General features: G+C 44.2%; 1 protein-coding gene across 5 annotated transcripts in view; it reads left to right on the forward strand.

Moving 5' to 3' along the window:
• Nucleotides 1-14,930, forward strand: part of NADK (NAD kinase) — a 60,537-nt gene that overhangs the window by 35,070 nt on the left and 10,537 nt on the right. For 4 of the 5 annotated variants that reach the window (XM_043990443.1, XM_043990445.1, XM_043990444.1 and 1 more), the window contains exons 2-3: nt 3,319-3,537; nt 8,727-8,810. In XM_043990443.1, coding sequence (XP_043846378.1) covers nt 3,319-3,537; nt 8,727-8,810 — 303 coding nt within the window. Of the gene's footprint in view, nt 1-3,318; nt 3,538-8,726; nt 8,811-14,052; nt 14,797-14,930 lie in introns of those variants that run through there. The other variant, XM_043990448.1, reaches the window with a different exon arrangement.

Consider the following 14,930-nt stretch of genomic DNA (forward strand, 5'->3'; position numbering starts at 1 on the left):
AAATGCCAGTAGTTAAAAGTTTGGGGATGATCTAAAAGCTGGTATTCAGTACACTCTGCCACTGTCATTGCCACAATGGTTGGCAACTCCATAGGACTGAGGGTGATTTTGTATTTTTTGTTCAATGCATTGTTGTAGGAGAAGAATTCTTAACCGAGGGGTATTCCTAGCTTCCGAGCTTTGTGATACCATGAGCTATGGTTCCTCTGCCCCGATTAAAGACCTTATTTTCTCCTAAAAAAAAAAACAAAAAAGAATTCTTGACCGAGTGGCCAGCCAGCTGGTGCTACACTGTCTATACCTACCTGGGCTGGTGAGCAAATCACTAAGCATTTATTCCATAACCTACCATGCGCTTGGGCTCTCTTTTCTTAGTACTGGGGCTGCCAACCTAAAAGCAGGATGGTCCCTTTTCTTGTGAGCCTTGTTCTGCTGTGGAGAGACATGTTGACAGATGCCCCAATGCACAGTAATTGGGTTTGGAGGGGGGGGCCCTCATGACCCAAGGTGATTCTGGAAAGGTCTCTGGGAGGAGGTGGTACTTGGGGAAGGGGCTTGGATTTCCAAGAGGCAGAGGTGGGGAGAGAGAACATCCCAGGCATGGGAGATAGTCTGTGCAAATACAGAGGAGCAGGAGATTTGGAATATGGTGCATAGGGAACAGCCATTAGGCCAGATAGTTTAGAAAATAGGATGTGTAAGGGTAAAAACTTGATTAATCAACCTGGAAAAGTGAGCTGTTCCCTGATCAGGAAGGGCCTTTTCCAGCAGAGGGGGTTGGTCTTTATTCCCTCCTAGGGATAGGGGGAGGCTTTGCCGCTTCTAAGGCAGGAAAATGACACAGTTAGTCCTGGGCTTTAGCAGTGGTCCTTTGGTAGCTGGGGGAAGCCTAACACTGGACAGGGGAGTGACCACTTGGTAAGCTATTGGTCTTGGCTAGAAGCTGGAGGGCCAACTGGCTCCCTGAAAGCTGGGAATGGTGTTTATATTTTTTTAATACAAAAACTTTATTTAAAAATGGAAAAAACCCTCTTTAGCTGGGGTTGCAGTCTTACCAACGCCTGGGCTAGTCCATTCGGGAGGCAGCAAGAGCCTGCTGTGGTGTGGTTGTGGTATAAGTAGAGAAAAGAGCATGCATCCCAGGGATTGTGGAGATGGAATCAGCAAGGCCCAGCAATTGAGAAGACCAAATGGAATAGTGGGATTGGGGGGGAGGGGTGCAGAGGAAGAAGGTGACAAAGGTGACTCCAAGGAAGTCATGGTGTCCTCAACAGGAGTCAGGGCATTGGGAAGAGAGGCAAGTTGGAGCAAGTTGAGTTTGTAATGCTTCTGGGACATCGGAGTGGAAAAGCCAAGCAGGCCCATGGAGATAGAGAGCCCAGATCCCTGAAAGGGGGTTGGGAGAACCTTGAGAAGCAGGGTTGGAAAACCCAGGAAGGAGGAGGAGGGGCGGTCAGCAAGGGGTGAGGCGTCCGGAGTCAGTGGAGGTTGGTGGCCTTGGCCAGGACAGTTTCTCAAGGGGCTGAGAAGTGAGTGGGAGCCAAGCATGTTCCTTAAGATAGAAAAAGTCCCATTACACCAAAATGTATGTAGAAACACATAATTGGAAACAAAGTAGACGCCAATCATTTGGGGAATGTAGAAATGAATCGTGGGACAGGGATATAATGGAATGTTATTTCACTGTAAGAAATCAACTCTGAGGACTACATAGAACCAGGGCAAGACTTGTAGGTGATGTGAGCAGACCCATGAGCACAGTGTACACAGTGAGTGCAGAAATGGAAAGAACAGCCCTCTACCAGCACATATCTGGCCCTAAAGAAGGCAGAAGAAATGGGCATCATGCCAAGCAGGCCCTGTCAGACTCAGCTGGTGGGCTGCTTAGCTTCCAGGAGCTGATTTCCCCCCCTTTTTCTTTGTTACAAGGGATGGATTCCTAGGGAGGGAGGGAAGAATACTTAGAAATGGAAGAAATGTTAATTTAGTACATTTAGAAATGTAAAAACCAATAAACCTAGGGGCAGCCAGGTGGCACAGTGGCTAAAGCACTGGCCCTGGATTCAGGAGGACCTGAGTTCAAATCCGGCCTCAGACACTTGACACTTACTAGCTGTGTGACCCTGGGCAAGTCACCTAACCCTCATTGCCCCACCAAAAAAAATAAATATGAACTAAATCCTGCCCTTATCCTTGGGAGTGGAAGGAGGGGAGAATGGGAAGGGGGGTAGGTTGGGGTGGGGGAGCCTGTAGAAGGGGAAATGTGAGAAACTGCACTACCATGAATGCAGACAACTTTTCTGGGACTTTGGTTGTGAAAGGGATGAGGGTTCAGCATGTGGGTCAATGCAAACTTGGAGGAAAGTCTCTAGTGGAGTCCCCCAGGTCTCTCTTTGCCCTGGGTAATAGCTGACGTTTTAGCAACTAGGGAAGGTTTTTTAAGGATGGGGAATGTTTGTAGGCTGCACGAAAGGAGCCAGTCCTAGGCAGAGACTGTTTCTAAGACCATTCTTGAAGCCCTTCCAGCATGGTAAAAGCTGCCAGAACTTGTACCCTCTTGGCAGGCTTTCCTTTACACCATGGTGAGGTTTGTGGTTTTCATATAGATCCGCATTTGATAAATGTTGATTGAATTTTAACTTGACCTGAGATCATCTACTCTGATCTATACCAGAATTGTAGTCCCTTCACCCAAATATGTATGTTCTTAAAAGCAATAAGGGCTTCTTGATTTATGAAAGTGAGTGATAATTAGATTTATAGCTCCTCTTAATGCATTGGAAATGTTATACTATATCCCAAATCTTCATTACATAGCCTTGATTTGTCTCAACAAATAAAATTGTTTTTAATTTTGTTTAAGATTTCCAGTGTGGGGGCGGCTAGGTGGCGCAGTGGATAGAGCACCGGCCCTGGAGTCAGGAGGACCTGAGTTCAAATCTGGCCTCAGACACTTAACACTTACTAGCTGTGTGACCCTAGGCAAGTCACTTAACCCCAATTGCCTCACCAAAAACAAAACGAAACAAAACAAAAAGATTTACAGTGTAAAATTTGCATTTGAGCTAATGATGTGGGAGTAGTTAAAAATGAAAAGGAGAAAAGAAAATCTTATTTCCTTTGTTGCCTTTTTCTGGCCATTTGCCGGATTTTGGGCTAAATTCAAAGCTATCCTTGAAGGTGTATTGTTCAAACAGGAGTGTAGATCAGAAAGAGCAAAGATAATGAAAGACAGGTGTATCATAATGACTTAAGTTAACGGATTAATAGAACCTGATGCCTGAGTCCATGGAATTGATCATTTAATTTCTCTTCCAGGCGTCAGTGTCTTCCTGACGGAAGTTCCCTTTTATCCACTATGGAGATGGAACAAGAAAAAATCAGTCTGAGCAAAGAGTTGAATCCAGATTCAGCCTCTTTCCGCTGTTCAGCATGTCACGGAGATGAAGATTGGAGCTATGGGAATCCCATCCGAGGTCGTGCCAAGTCTCGGAGTTTGTCTGCCTCACCCGCCTTGGGGAGCACGAAAGAATTCAGGTAAAGTGCCCGTCCGAGAAGAGAGCCAGCTCTTCATCTGCCTAGGAGTTTTGCATCGTCTGGCTGGTGGGACCAGAACAAATTGCTGAGTTTGGGCATTCTAAGAGAATTGGCTCAATGAGACATATGCAGGCCTAGGGACTTAGCCTTTGCAATGTCTCAAAACTGGTGAATATGAGTGGTAGCATCTCACAGAGGTCCTGTCACATGGGACATTTGCAGTCCCCTCTGGTTCATCAGTAAACAACAGCATGTGAATTCTCTGGGATATCTGAGGATTGGGGTCAGGGTGCCTCATGGGAATGGGTGTGCATTGATGTGTGACAATCCCAACTTTGCAAACTGTGTACAATGACAACTTTATTGTGGACTTCCTCTTCCCTGCTGTTTCACAGCCGTAAGCTACTCCCTAGCTATAATGCAGATTAATTTTTTTTTTTGGTGAGGCAGTTGGGGTTAAGTGACTTGCCCAGGGTCACACAGCTAGTAAGTGTTAAGTGTCTGAGGCCAGATTTGAACTCAGATCCTCCTGAATCCAGGGCCAGTGCTCTATCCACCACGCCACCTAGCTGCCCCAAATGCAGATTAATTTTAATATTAACTTAAGCAAAATATTTAGGATAACTTCCTGTAAGAAATTGCTTCCCCTTTGGAAAATGTCACTTGGATTATTCCTTATTTGTGTCAGCCATGCCACTGTACTTCAATTAATGTGGATAATTGGCATTTGACCATAGAAATTAAATTCTAGTATTATGCATAAAACCATAATAACTGTGTTTAACATAATGTTTGTTCATTTATTTTGTATCTAATATGGTGGCTTTTTCTCTCTTGGGTTAAATACTCTAAAATTTTTTGGGAAAAGTTGAAGATCATTCAGTTTAAAACATGACATGCTAACCTTTCTTTACTAACTATAACCCAGGAGTTTTAAAACTTGATTCTTGTCCCCCACTGGTCATTACACAAATCAGTGAACTCTAGTTCCAATTAGAACTACAATGCGGGGGGGCAGCTAGGTGGCACAGTGGATAAAGCACTAGCCCTGGATTCAGGAGTACCTGAGTTCAAATCCGGCCTCAGACACTTGACACTTACTAGCTGTGTGACCCTGGGCAAGTCACTTAACCCCCATTGCCCCGCAAAAAAAAAAAAAAAAGAACTACAATGGGGCAGCTAGGTGGCTCAGTGGATAAAGCACAGGCCCTGGATTGAGGAGGCCCTGAATTCAAATTTGGCCTCAAGATACTTGACATACTAGCTGTGTGACCCTGGGCAAGTCACTTAACCCTCGTTGTCTTGGCAAAAAAAAAAAAATACAGTGGAAAGTGTTAGATGTTAAAGCTGTGGAGTTTTCTGGGGCTGGCTAAGGGTAACAAAAGGCTGAGGTGACCCGTCCAGGACAGATGTGCCCCAAATGAGGTGAGAGTGTGTGTTTGTCCAGAAGCCCTTGGCTGCCAAGCTCCAGGCCCCGTTCTGTCACAGACTGGCCTCACCTTCCTTGAGTTCTGCGGGCCAGCTGATACTGCAAGGTCTGATGCTTTCTGCAGGGACACAGATTGTAGCCCATTCATCACTGCCCATCTTGTGGAGTCTCCTCCATGTCTTTCCATAAGTTTATTATGGGCAGTCCACCCGAGGTGTCCCTTTCCTAGAAGTGCCACAGGCAACAGGAGAGCAAGTGGCTGTCTGGAGGGTGAATGTTGATGTTAAAGAACTAAGCCTTTAGGGGCAGCTAGATGGCACAGTGGATAGAGCACCGGCCCTGGAGTCAGGAGTACCTGAGTTCAAATCCGGCCTCAGACACTTAACACTTATTAGCTGTGTGACCCTAGGCAAGTCACTTAACCCCAATTGCCTCACTAAAAAAAAAAAAAAAAAAAAAAAAAAGAACTAAGCCTTTGTTTCAGGAAGAAGCCCAAGGCCACTCAAAGGACTTAGTAGCTTTCTGCTATTCAGTTCTAGGCCCAAACCTTTGTCCATTTCAGATGCCTGAGGTATCCACATAAGTGTATATTAGCACAGCTAAATCGTGATTAGTGTGAAGAATGAATCCACTTCATTGGACCATAATTGGTTCCAGCCCAATGGAAATGTAGAGTGTGAGTTTGAATAATGTGACCACTGGAGGGGATTCATCCTTCTCACCAATTAGGACCAGGCTCTAGTTTATATACGACTTGAAGATTTGCAGAGAACTTTTCTTATACCAGCTCTGTAAGGTAGATAATATTACTCCCATTTTATAGTTAATGAAACTGAGACTGAGGTAAGTGATGAACTTGTCCAGGATTACACAGGTAGTATTGGAGCTAGGAAACATACCCAGGTCCCCAACTCTGATATTTTTTATACACGCATATGTACAGACACACACAGACACACAGACACACACACACACAATGTGTGTGCGTGTGCACTTTTTAAAAAAATAGATATGTTAGAGGATTAAATACTTGCATGAGTCACAGCAGTCTATAACACTGAGCTATTATTATACTTATTTTCACAGGTAATATTTATATATAAAAATGTAGGCCATAACATGGAAGATGCCCTGCTAAATGCAAGCTAGCGGTTTGGGCTGATTTCTTAGCATAAATGCCGTCTTCCCCAGTGAGTGAGCAGGAGAGAGCCAGCAGATTGGTGATCGGCTCTCTTCAGGGTGGGGAGTTAGTCACATTTTTCAGATGAAAAGTTAAATTTTTTTCTTTAGAAAAGGATAAAATAAAACCTAAAGAAGTGTAAAAGTAATTATGTGAAATTTGTATATTTTCACATAATTCCCTGGGAGAGAATTGTACCCAGAAAGGAATAATTCGATTTTTTTCTCCTTGGCCAGAATATTTCAATAATTTCATAATGATGCTCTACACTTTACTTTGTGACAGTATTTTAGTATGTGAAAGGATCTATAAAATCATTCAGTTATTTCAGTGATTCATAAGTGCCCCAATTATCTCGTTTAAGAATTCTATTTCCTGGGAACAGCTAGGTGGCACAGTGGATAAAACACTGGCCCTGGATTCAGGAGGACCTGAGTTCACATCTGGATTCAGACACTTGATACTAGCTGTATGACCCTGGGCAAGTCACTTAACCCTCATTGCCCCACAAAAATAAAAAAGAAAAAGAACATAACCGAATAGAAACTTTGCAAAACAAATACAACAGTGGAATGGAACCTAGAAATGTAATTTGGGGCAGCTAGGTGGTGCAGTGGATAGAGCACCGGCCCTGGATTCAGGAGCACCTGAGTTCAAATTCGGCCTCAAACACTTAACACTTAACTAGCTGTGTGACCCTGGACAAGTCACTTAACCCCAATTGCCTCAGAAATAAAATAAAATAAAACAAGAATTCTATTTCCTATTGAGAACTATGCTAAAATTGATGATAAAGCCACCCAGATTTCAGAAAAACCTGGAAAGAATGAAGTGAACTGATGCTGAGTGAACTGAGCAGAACCAGGAGAACATTGTACACAGTAACAGCAACATTGTGTGATGATCAACCATGATAGACTTAGCTCTTCTCAGCTATAATACAATGATCTAAGACAATTCCAAAAGACTTATGATGGAAAATGTTCTTCACATCTAGAAAAAGAACTGGATTCTGAATTCAGATTGAACCATACTATTCTTACTTTTTGTTTTTTCTTTTCCTTTCTTGAGATTTTTAAAAACTCTTTTGTTTTGATTCTTCTTTCACAACATGACTGATGTGGAAATATGTTTAATGTGATTGTACATCTATAACCTGTACTAAATTGCTTGCTGTCTTAGGGAGGGGGGAGGCGGGGAGAAAAATTTGGAACTCAAAATCTTATAAAAATGAATGTTGAAAACTACCTTTACATGTAAGTGGGGGAAAATAGTATTAAAGTGGGGAAGAAAGTCACCATGCTCTTACCCTAGGTATATTGAGGGAAAGCATGTGAATCTTTAATTTGCAAGACAGCCAAATTCCTAGAGTTTTTTATATAAAATTTTCTTTTACCAATTACAAAAATATGTATTTTTATCCTACCTGATCCCATACACTTGCTTCTGTTACTTTTTTTCCCAAGAGGCAAGTAGCATATTTCATCAGGAAGGGCTCCTGGACTTCCAGTGGCATCCGTAGCTCATCTGGGACCAGCCGAAGAGAAGAGAGGGCTTTGTGTCATGGATGAGACAGAGGTCACCACCAGTGTCTCTACTTGCTTTGAGTTAACACAAGCATAACGGGGTTAGAGCTCCTCCCATGTCCTCAGACTTGAGGCTTTCTGCCCATCTTCCTTTTTGAATTATAAAATGCAGGGCCTGTGGTGCAGGTCGGGTGGGTATTCTCTAGGGTAGCCACTGGCTTGCTTGTCTTGGTTTTCTTGGACATCACAAGCTCTGTAAGTGACATTTTCAGGGTAGCAGCTCGTTGGGAATGACAGCGCAGGGGGCCCAAACCTAGGACATTGAACACTGCGGGATCCCTGTCTCCATGGACAGTGCACTGTAGTTCAGATGGAATTTTGAATTTTCACAAACAGTTTGTATTGGTTTCATTTTCCTTTTGACATTACCTATGTTTTCCACTATCTCCATCCTCTCCCCATTCCTTATAATAAAGAATAAAACTTCCACAAGACTGACATATCAGAAAAGTCCTTTATGCTTTATGCCACACCAGTGGTCCCTCACCTCTGCAAAGAAACAGGGGAGAGTGTCTTCTCCTTACTCTTCTTTCAGGTCTGTTGTATTGTTCTTCCCATTGACTTTGATGTAGACTTGTTGTATATTGTTTTGGCTGGTTCCCCTTACTTAATTTTGCATCAGAAGTCTTTCCATGCATGCGTACCACTCTTCTAGCACAGTAATAGCCCATTACTTTTCACATGCCACAGTTTAAGAAATTACCCATTTGATGTGTGGCCACTTGGTTTCCACTTCTTTGCTACCACACAAAAAAATGCTGCTGTAAATATTTTGTGAAAGAGCCTTTCTTTTATCACACACCTCCTTGCAATACATGCCTAGTACCGGGATGGGTCTCTGGGTCAAAGTGTTTGGGTATTTTAGTCTCTTTTTGCATCTTTTTAAAGTTAGTGCGATTTCTTATTTTTTTCCCAAACAGCTTTTTCTTCAAATCTTTATTTTAAGGTAATAATCAGAAATGTTGTCTTTTCTTCTTCCCTTCCCCCCCAAAAGGAGGACCCGTTCTTTGCATGGGCCATGCCCAGTGACCACTTTTGGACCAAAGGCTTGTATGCTGCAGAACCCCAAGACTATCATGTGAGTTGCCTTTCTTCTCTTTTTGCTTGAGAGTAAAGATTTGGGGTTCAGCTTTTTTATGTTGAAAATTTAATATGTATTCAGTAAATCTTTGTTGTTGTTGTTGTTGGGGTTTTTGGGGGTTTTTTGTTTTTGTGGGATTTTTTGTGAGGCAATTGGGGTTAAGTGACTTGCCCAGGGTCACACAGCTAGTAAGTGTTAAGTGTCTGAAGTCGGATTTGAACTCAGGTCCTCCTGACTCCAGGGCCAGTGCTCTATCCACTGCGCCACCTAGCTGCCCCCATATTCAATAAATCTTAGTCATCAGTGTGCAAAAGGTTAGGTTAAGGAAATTAGACCCTAGTAGGGGATTAAGATATACACAGATAAGTACCAGATAAATGAAAAGGTGAAATGTAAAGACCTTACCAGATGGATTTTTGAGAGAAATCTGTTCTCACTGGGGAGGGAGAGCCAGGATCCTGTGAGGATTGAGATTCCTGTAACTGGAAATAGGGGCAGCTCGGTGGCACAGTGGATAGAGTACTGACTGTGGAGTCAGGAGGATGGGAATTCAAATCTGGCCTTGGACACTAGCTGTATGACCTTGGGCAAGTCACTTAACCCTGATTGCCTCAAACATCCAGGGCCATCTCCAGTTGTCCTGATGTATATTTCGCCACTGGACACAGATGGCTCTGGAGGAGAGAGTGAGGTTGGGGTCCTTGCACAGCCCTGCCTCACTTCAATCCAATTCAGTGCAATGTCATGGTCCTCTTCAAGAACAAAAGACAAAACCTGGAGATGGAGGGAGGGGAGATCATAGCAGGCATGTGGAGAACAACCTCTAACTGGAGATTAGTCCAGTTTGCCTGGAGCCAAAGAAAGGTTGGAATCAGACCTGGTTGAGGGCTTTGAATGCTAAACTAAGGAATTCCCATTTTATTTGGTAGATAATGAGGTTTTGGGAGAGGGAGTGATGGGATCAGATCTCTATCTTGATAATACTGTAAAGAATAGATTGGGAAAAAAGGAAAAAAATACATTAAAAAAAAAAAAAGAATAGGGGCAGCTAGGTAGCACAGTGGATAGAGCACCGGCCCTGGATTCAGGCGGACCTGAGTTCAAATCCGGCCTCAGACACTTGACACTAGCTGTGTGACCCTGGGCATGTCACTTAACCCCAATTGCCTCACAAAAACAAAACAAAACAAAACAAACAAAAAAAAGAATAGATTGGAGAGGAAGAGGGCCTGAAGACTGAGCCCATTAAGATAGTCCAAGTGAAACACTAATGCATTGTTGGTGGAGCTGTGAGCTGATCCAACCATTCTGGAGAGCAATTTGGAATTATGCCCAAAGGGCGATAAAGCTGTGCATACCCTTTGACCCAGCAATCCCACTTTTAGATCTTTTGCCCAAAGAAATCATGGAAGGGGGAAAGGGACCCACATGTACAAAAATATTTATAGCTGTTCTTTATGTGGTAGCAAGGAATTGGAAGTTGAGGGGGTGCCCATCAATTGGGGAATGGCTGGACAAGTTGTGGTATATGAATACAATGGAATACTATTGTGCTGTAAGAAATGTTGAGCAGGAAGAGTTCAGAGAAACCTGGAGGGTCTTACGTGAGCTGATGATGAGTGAGATGAGCAGAACCAGAAGAACATTGTACACAGTATCATCAACATTGAGTGTTGACCTACTGTGATGGACTATATTCTTCTCACCAATGCAATGGTACAGAAGAGTTCCAGGGAACTCATGATAGAAGAGGATCTCCAAATGCAGGAAAAAAAAAAAAAGAAAGAACTGTGGAGTATAGATGCTGATTGAACCATATTATTTCTTTTGTTTTGGGTGCTGTTTTTTTTTCTATTTTGAGGTTTTGCATCACTGCTCTGATTCTTTCTCTTGTAACAGGATTAATGCAGAAATAGGATTAATGTTATTATGTGTATATATATGTGTGTGTGTATATATATATGTATATTTATAGAGATATATAGATATAACCTATATCAGATTACCTGCTGTCTAGGGGAGGGGGGAGGGAGGGGGGGAGGGAGAAAAATCTGAAATTGTAAAGCTTGTATAAACAAAAGTTGAGAACTAAAAAAAAAAAAAAAAGATAGTCCAAGTGAGGGGGCAGCTAGGTGGTGCAGTGGATAGAGCATCAGCCCTGGAGTCAGGAGGACCTGAGTTCAAATCCGGCCTCAGACACCTAACACTTACTGGCTGTGTGACCCTGGGCAAGTCACTTAACCCCAATTGCCTCACCAAAAAAAAAAAAAAAAGAAAGAAATAGTCCAGGTGAGCTGTTCTGGACTGAAGGAGGGTGGCAACAGTGGCAATGGAAGGTGGGGAAGTATATGATAGAGGCAGCTCGGACAGGAGGCGTCCTGCCTGGCGGGCTAGGAGAGCTGTGGGAGTATCAGCAGAGACAGTGAGTAGAGTCAGACGGGCTTCAGAGGAAGGAGGAGGAGGTCAGGCACCTGTCATTCACAGGACGATTTCCAGTAGGCATTCAGAAATGGGGGCCAGGGCTGGTGGCACTGAGCTGATCATTGAGGACATAGCATAGGCCGAGCTGAGAAGAGGCCTCCCAGGCCACCCAGGTTTCAGGATGAGGAGGAGCTGTCAGACAGGTGGGAGATGGACCATGGAGAGAGCAGGGTCTCTTCAGCCAGAGGAGAAAGGAAGGAAGGAGGCTGTCTCAAGGCGGGGGGGGGGGGTTGCTTGTGTGAGATGCTGCGGAAAAGTCTAGTGCTCCCATCTCAGCCCTGTTCATTAAAGCCTGTCTTCCCAAACTCTACCGAGAGCCCGAGGGAGTAGGAAATGGCACTGGAATGGAGAGCAAGGACACATGCTGGAGATGGGCAGTGAGGGGTCTGCCCTGTATCTATGTTGGTGCCTTTGGGGTGGGGCGGGCTGGGGAGATTCAAATGGTTCAACCAGTGCCATGGTGGGGTGCGACAAAGCCCCCTAGTGTCTGATTCGTGTCTTACCTTGGGATGTTTGTTTCAGAGGAAGTGAGCTAGATTGTGATCTTGGGTCTAGTGACTGGAGTGACATAATCAGGAGAGAAAAACAGGTCTTCTTGGTGAGGATTAAAATGATACCTTCAGTAGCATCCCTTCTGTGGAGGTGGGACCTAGCTCTGGTATTAAGGCGGGCCTGCAGTCTCCAGATCTCTCATCCTGCTTCTAAGGTTTCAGAAACAAGAGGGTAGGAAGGCAGCTACAGAGCGCTTGGTAGTTTGCCCATACTCAGTGTATACAGCAATACAGTTGTTTAAGTTGTTAATAGTTCTTTTTTTAAGCATCCTCCCCCTTCTCTTGGAAGATAATTCTGCAACATTGTTGCCTTTGTAACTTTCCAAGAAGACTGAGAATACTTCCTCTTTTAAAGGAGAATATCAAATAACTGAGGAGAGTGTAACAGTGTGGGAGGAATTGTGATGGTTGTTGACATGTCCGAATCAAAAAAGAATGGCTTTGGAGGCAGCTAGGTGGTGCAGTGGATAAAGCACTGGCCTTGGATTCAGGAGAACCTGAGTTGAAATTCGGGCTCAGACACTTGACACTTACTAGCTGTGTGACCCTAGACAAGTCACTAAACCCTCATTGCTCTCCCCCCCCCCAACCCTCCACCCCCCACCCAAAAAGAATCCCTCTTTCAAGGACAGCTGGGTGGCTTAGTGGGTAGAGCACTGGGCCTGGAGTCAGGAGGACCTGAGTTCAAATTCAGTCTCAGACATTCAGTGGCTATGTGACCCCGGGCAAGTCACTTAATCCTATTTGCCTCAGTTTCCTCCTCTGTAAAATGAGCTGGAGAGGGAAATGGCCGACCACTCCAGTGTCTCTGCCCAGAAAACCCATGACTGCACAACAGCAGCAGTGGCTCTTTTCATTTCAGGTTTTCCTTACATAGAAGGAGACTGACTTCTATCATCACCACGATTAATTGTTAACTAACCCCTGTGAAGATGGCCTTTTACCTTCTTAACCATTTGTGTTGAGCAATCCCTGGAACAGAGGCTTTCACATGGCAAGCACTCAACAAATATTGGTTGGATTGACTTTCAGATGCATTTCAGCTTGCTGATTGGCTTTGGGAGCTCACACAGCTGTTCCTGGCTCCAAGACAGGAGTTAGCTTCTCCATAAACACAGTTGCTGAACATCCAAGGACTTGGATGTGAAGAGTCGCTAGAAAAGCCCTACCCCCTCCTGCTTTTGGTCACATGGTAGAAGCCTTAGAAACGATGATCTCGAGGTGACCCAAGAGTGGACTGCAGAGACCCTTTTAAGGCCCTTTGTTGTGCACAGCCTGGCCAGGGCCTCTTTGCAGCTTCTGAATAAGGGCCTGTTGCAGCAGCAGCAGCATCTGGTTTCTAGAGAATAAGGTGCCCTTTGGCACATTTGTCCTTCTAGACCTCTTGGAAAGGGTAGCTGGGTCTTCCCATGCAAATGTCCCCCTAGTATGGACGGAAGGAGGCTGTCTCTCACCTCTGGTCTTTGTGTGTTTGTTTCCTCTAGTCCCCACTGCAAGCCTATGTCATTGGCGTGGAGACTTTGCTAAGAAGGGGCAGGGGGGAGGGGGTGGGGGGGCAGCTAGGTGGCACAGTGGATAGAGCCCTGGCCCTGGATGGAGTCAGGAGGACCTGAGTTCAAATCCAGCCTCAGACAAGAAAAAGAAAGCGTGTGTGTGAGAACCCTGAACAGACATTTCTATTTCTGCCCAGGTGGGTTCCCAGTGCTCCCAGGGGCCCCTGGAGTAGGGATGACTTTTCACTTTCAGCACAGGGAAAGAAATCTGGTTTTCCTTTTCTCATTTTGATAAATTGCTTCTTTTTTTTTTTTTTTTTGGCGGGGCAATGAGGGTTAAGTGACTTGCCCAGGGTCACACAGCTAGTAAGTGTCAAGTGTCTGAGGTTGGATTTGAACTCAGGTCCTCCTGAATCCACGTCTGGTGCTCTATCCACTGCGCCACCTAGCTGCCCCTGATAATTTGCTTCTTAACACCTTAATAATTTTCTCAAGTATCCTGGCAGTTAAAATTTGTAAATATAGTAGTTTAATGAGGAATTCTGTAAGGAAATCAGTCCTGAGGAGTGTTCTCCCTTAAATTACCTCTGCCTTGCCTATAGTGTCCTGAGCCCCTTGGCTAAGTGGAGGCCTGTGCTTCCAGCAGACTCCTCCTGATTGTGGCAAGAGCCCCTCCCACAGGGCTGAGCCAGACCCATGAGAGAATCAACTGGCTTTCATACTTGGCTGAGTGTGGAGAAGGTGGGCAGGGCAGGACGTTTAGTGCTGCTGAGGCTGAGCACACAAGAGAGCTGGGAGCTGGAGCTGGAGCCAGAGCGGGCAGACACCTTCCCTCTCCTACTTGTTAAGAAGAGCCAGTTTAGACTGTTGTTCAGAGGCTAAGATAAGGTTTGCTAGCACTGACAGGGTTTGCTTTGGCTTTTTCCGGGGTGTTGGCAGGTTAAAAAGAAACAGGAGTAGATTAATCTCTGGTTTCCAGCTTATTTAAAAGCTGACAATCCCATGATTTTTCCCATGGTGCCGATTAGACGTAATCTGGAAGACTTCCTTTGGGGTGGGTCGTTAAAAGAAAGGGTTATATTATGAGAGATATAACATGAGTTGACTGGTTTTAGATTGTTTTCATTTTAGGGTGCTCTTATGGCTTAGTAGTTTTAAAAAGCTCCAAAAGATGACTTAGCATTGTGCTTTGGAATTAAAATTGTCCTGTTTGGAAATTAAGTGAACATTAGTTAAATGCATAGCTGGGAGAGTTTGGGTGTGTTTTTAGCTTTGTTAGCTTGTCTTAAACCTTTCTTTGCCTGCCAAGAGAAACAAAATTCTTTTGACAATGGCAGTAGCCTAATTTAAAATAAACGAGAAACATTTCAAGAATTATTTGTGATTTTGGAAGAAAGCCATGAAGATCATAAAGAGTGTTATGAATGACGTCTCGTTTAACAAAAATACCTGGAAATGGTGAGTACTGCTAAAAGAATGGCTGCTCTGGGCATTTTGTTAATCATCGATAGCAAGGGTGAAAACGCTTGGTCCTGTGCTCAGCACCCACTCTATCAGTGAAGAATAGTCTGGGTCGGGAAAATTTCTGAAAA

The sequence above is a fragment of the Dromiciops gliroides genome, chromosome 3 (assembly GCF_019393635.1).
Source record: "Dromiciops gliroides isolate mDroGli1 chromosome 3, mDroGli1.pri, whole genome shotgun sequence".
NCBI classification, from domain to species: Eukaryota; Metazoa; Chordata; class Mammalia; order Microbiotheria; family Microbiotheriidae; genus Dromiciops; species Dromiciops gliroides.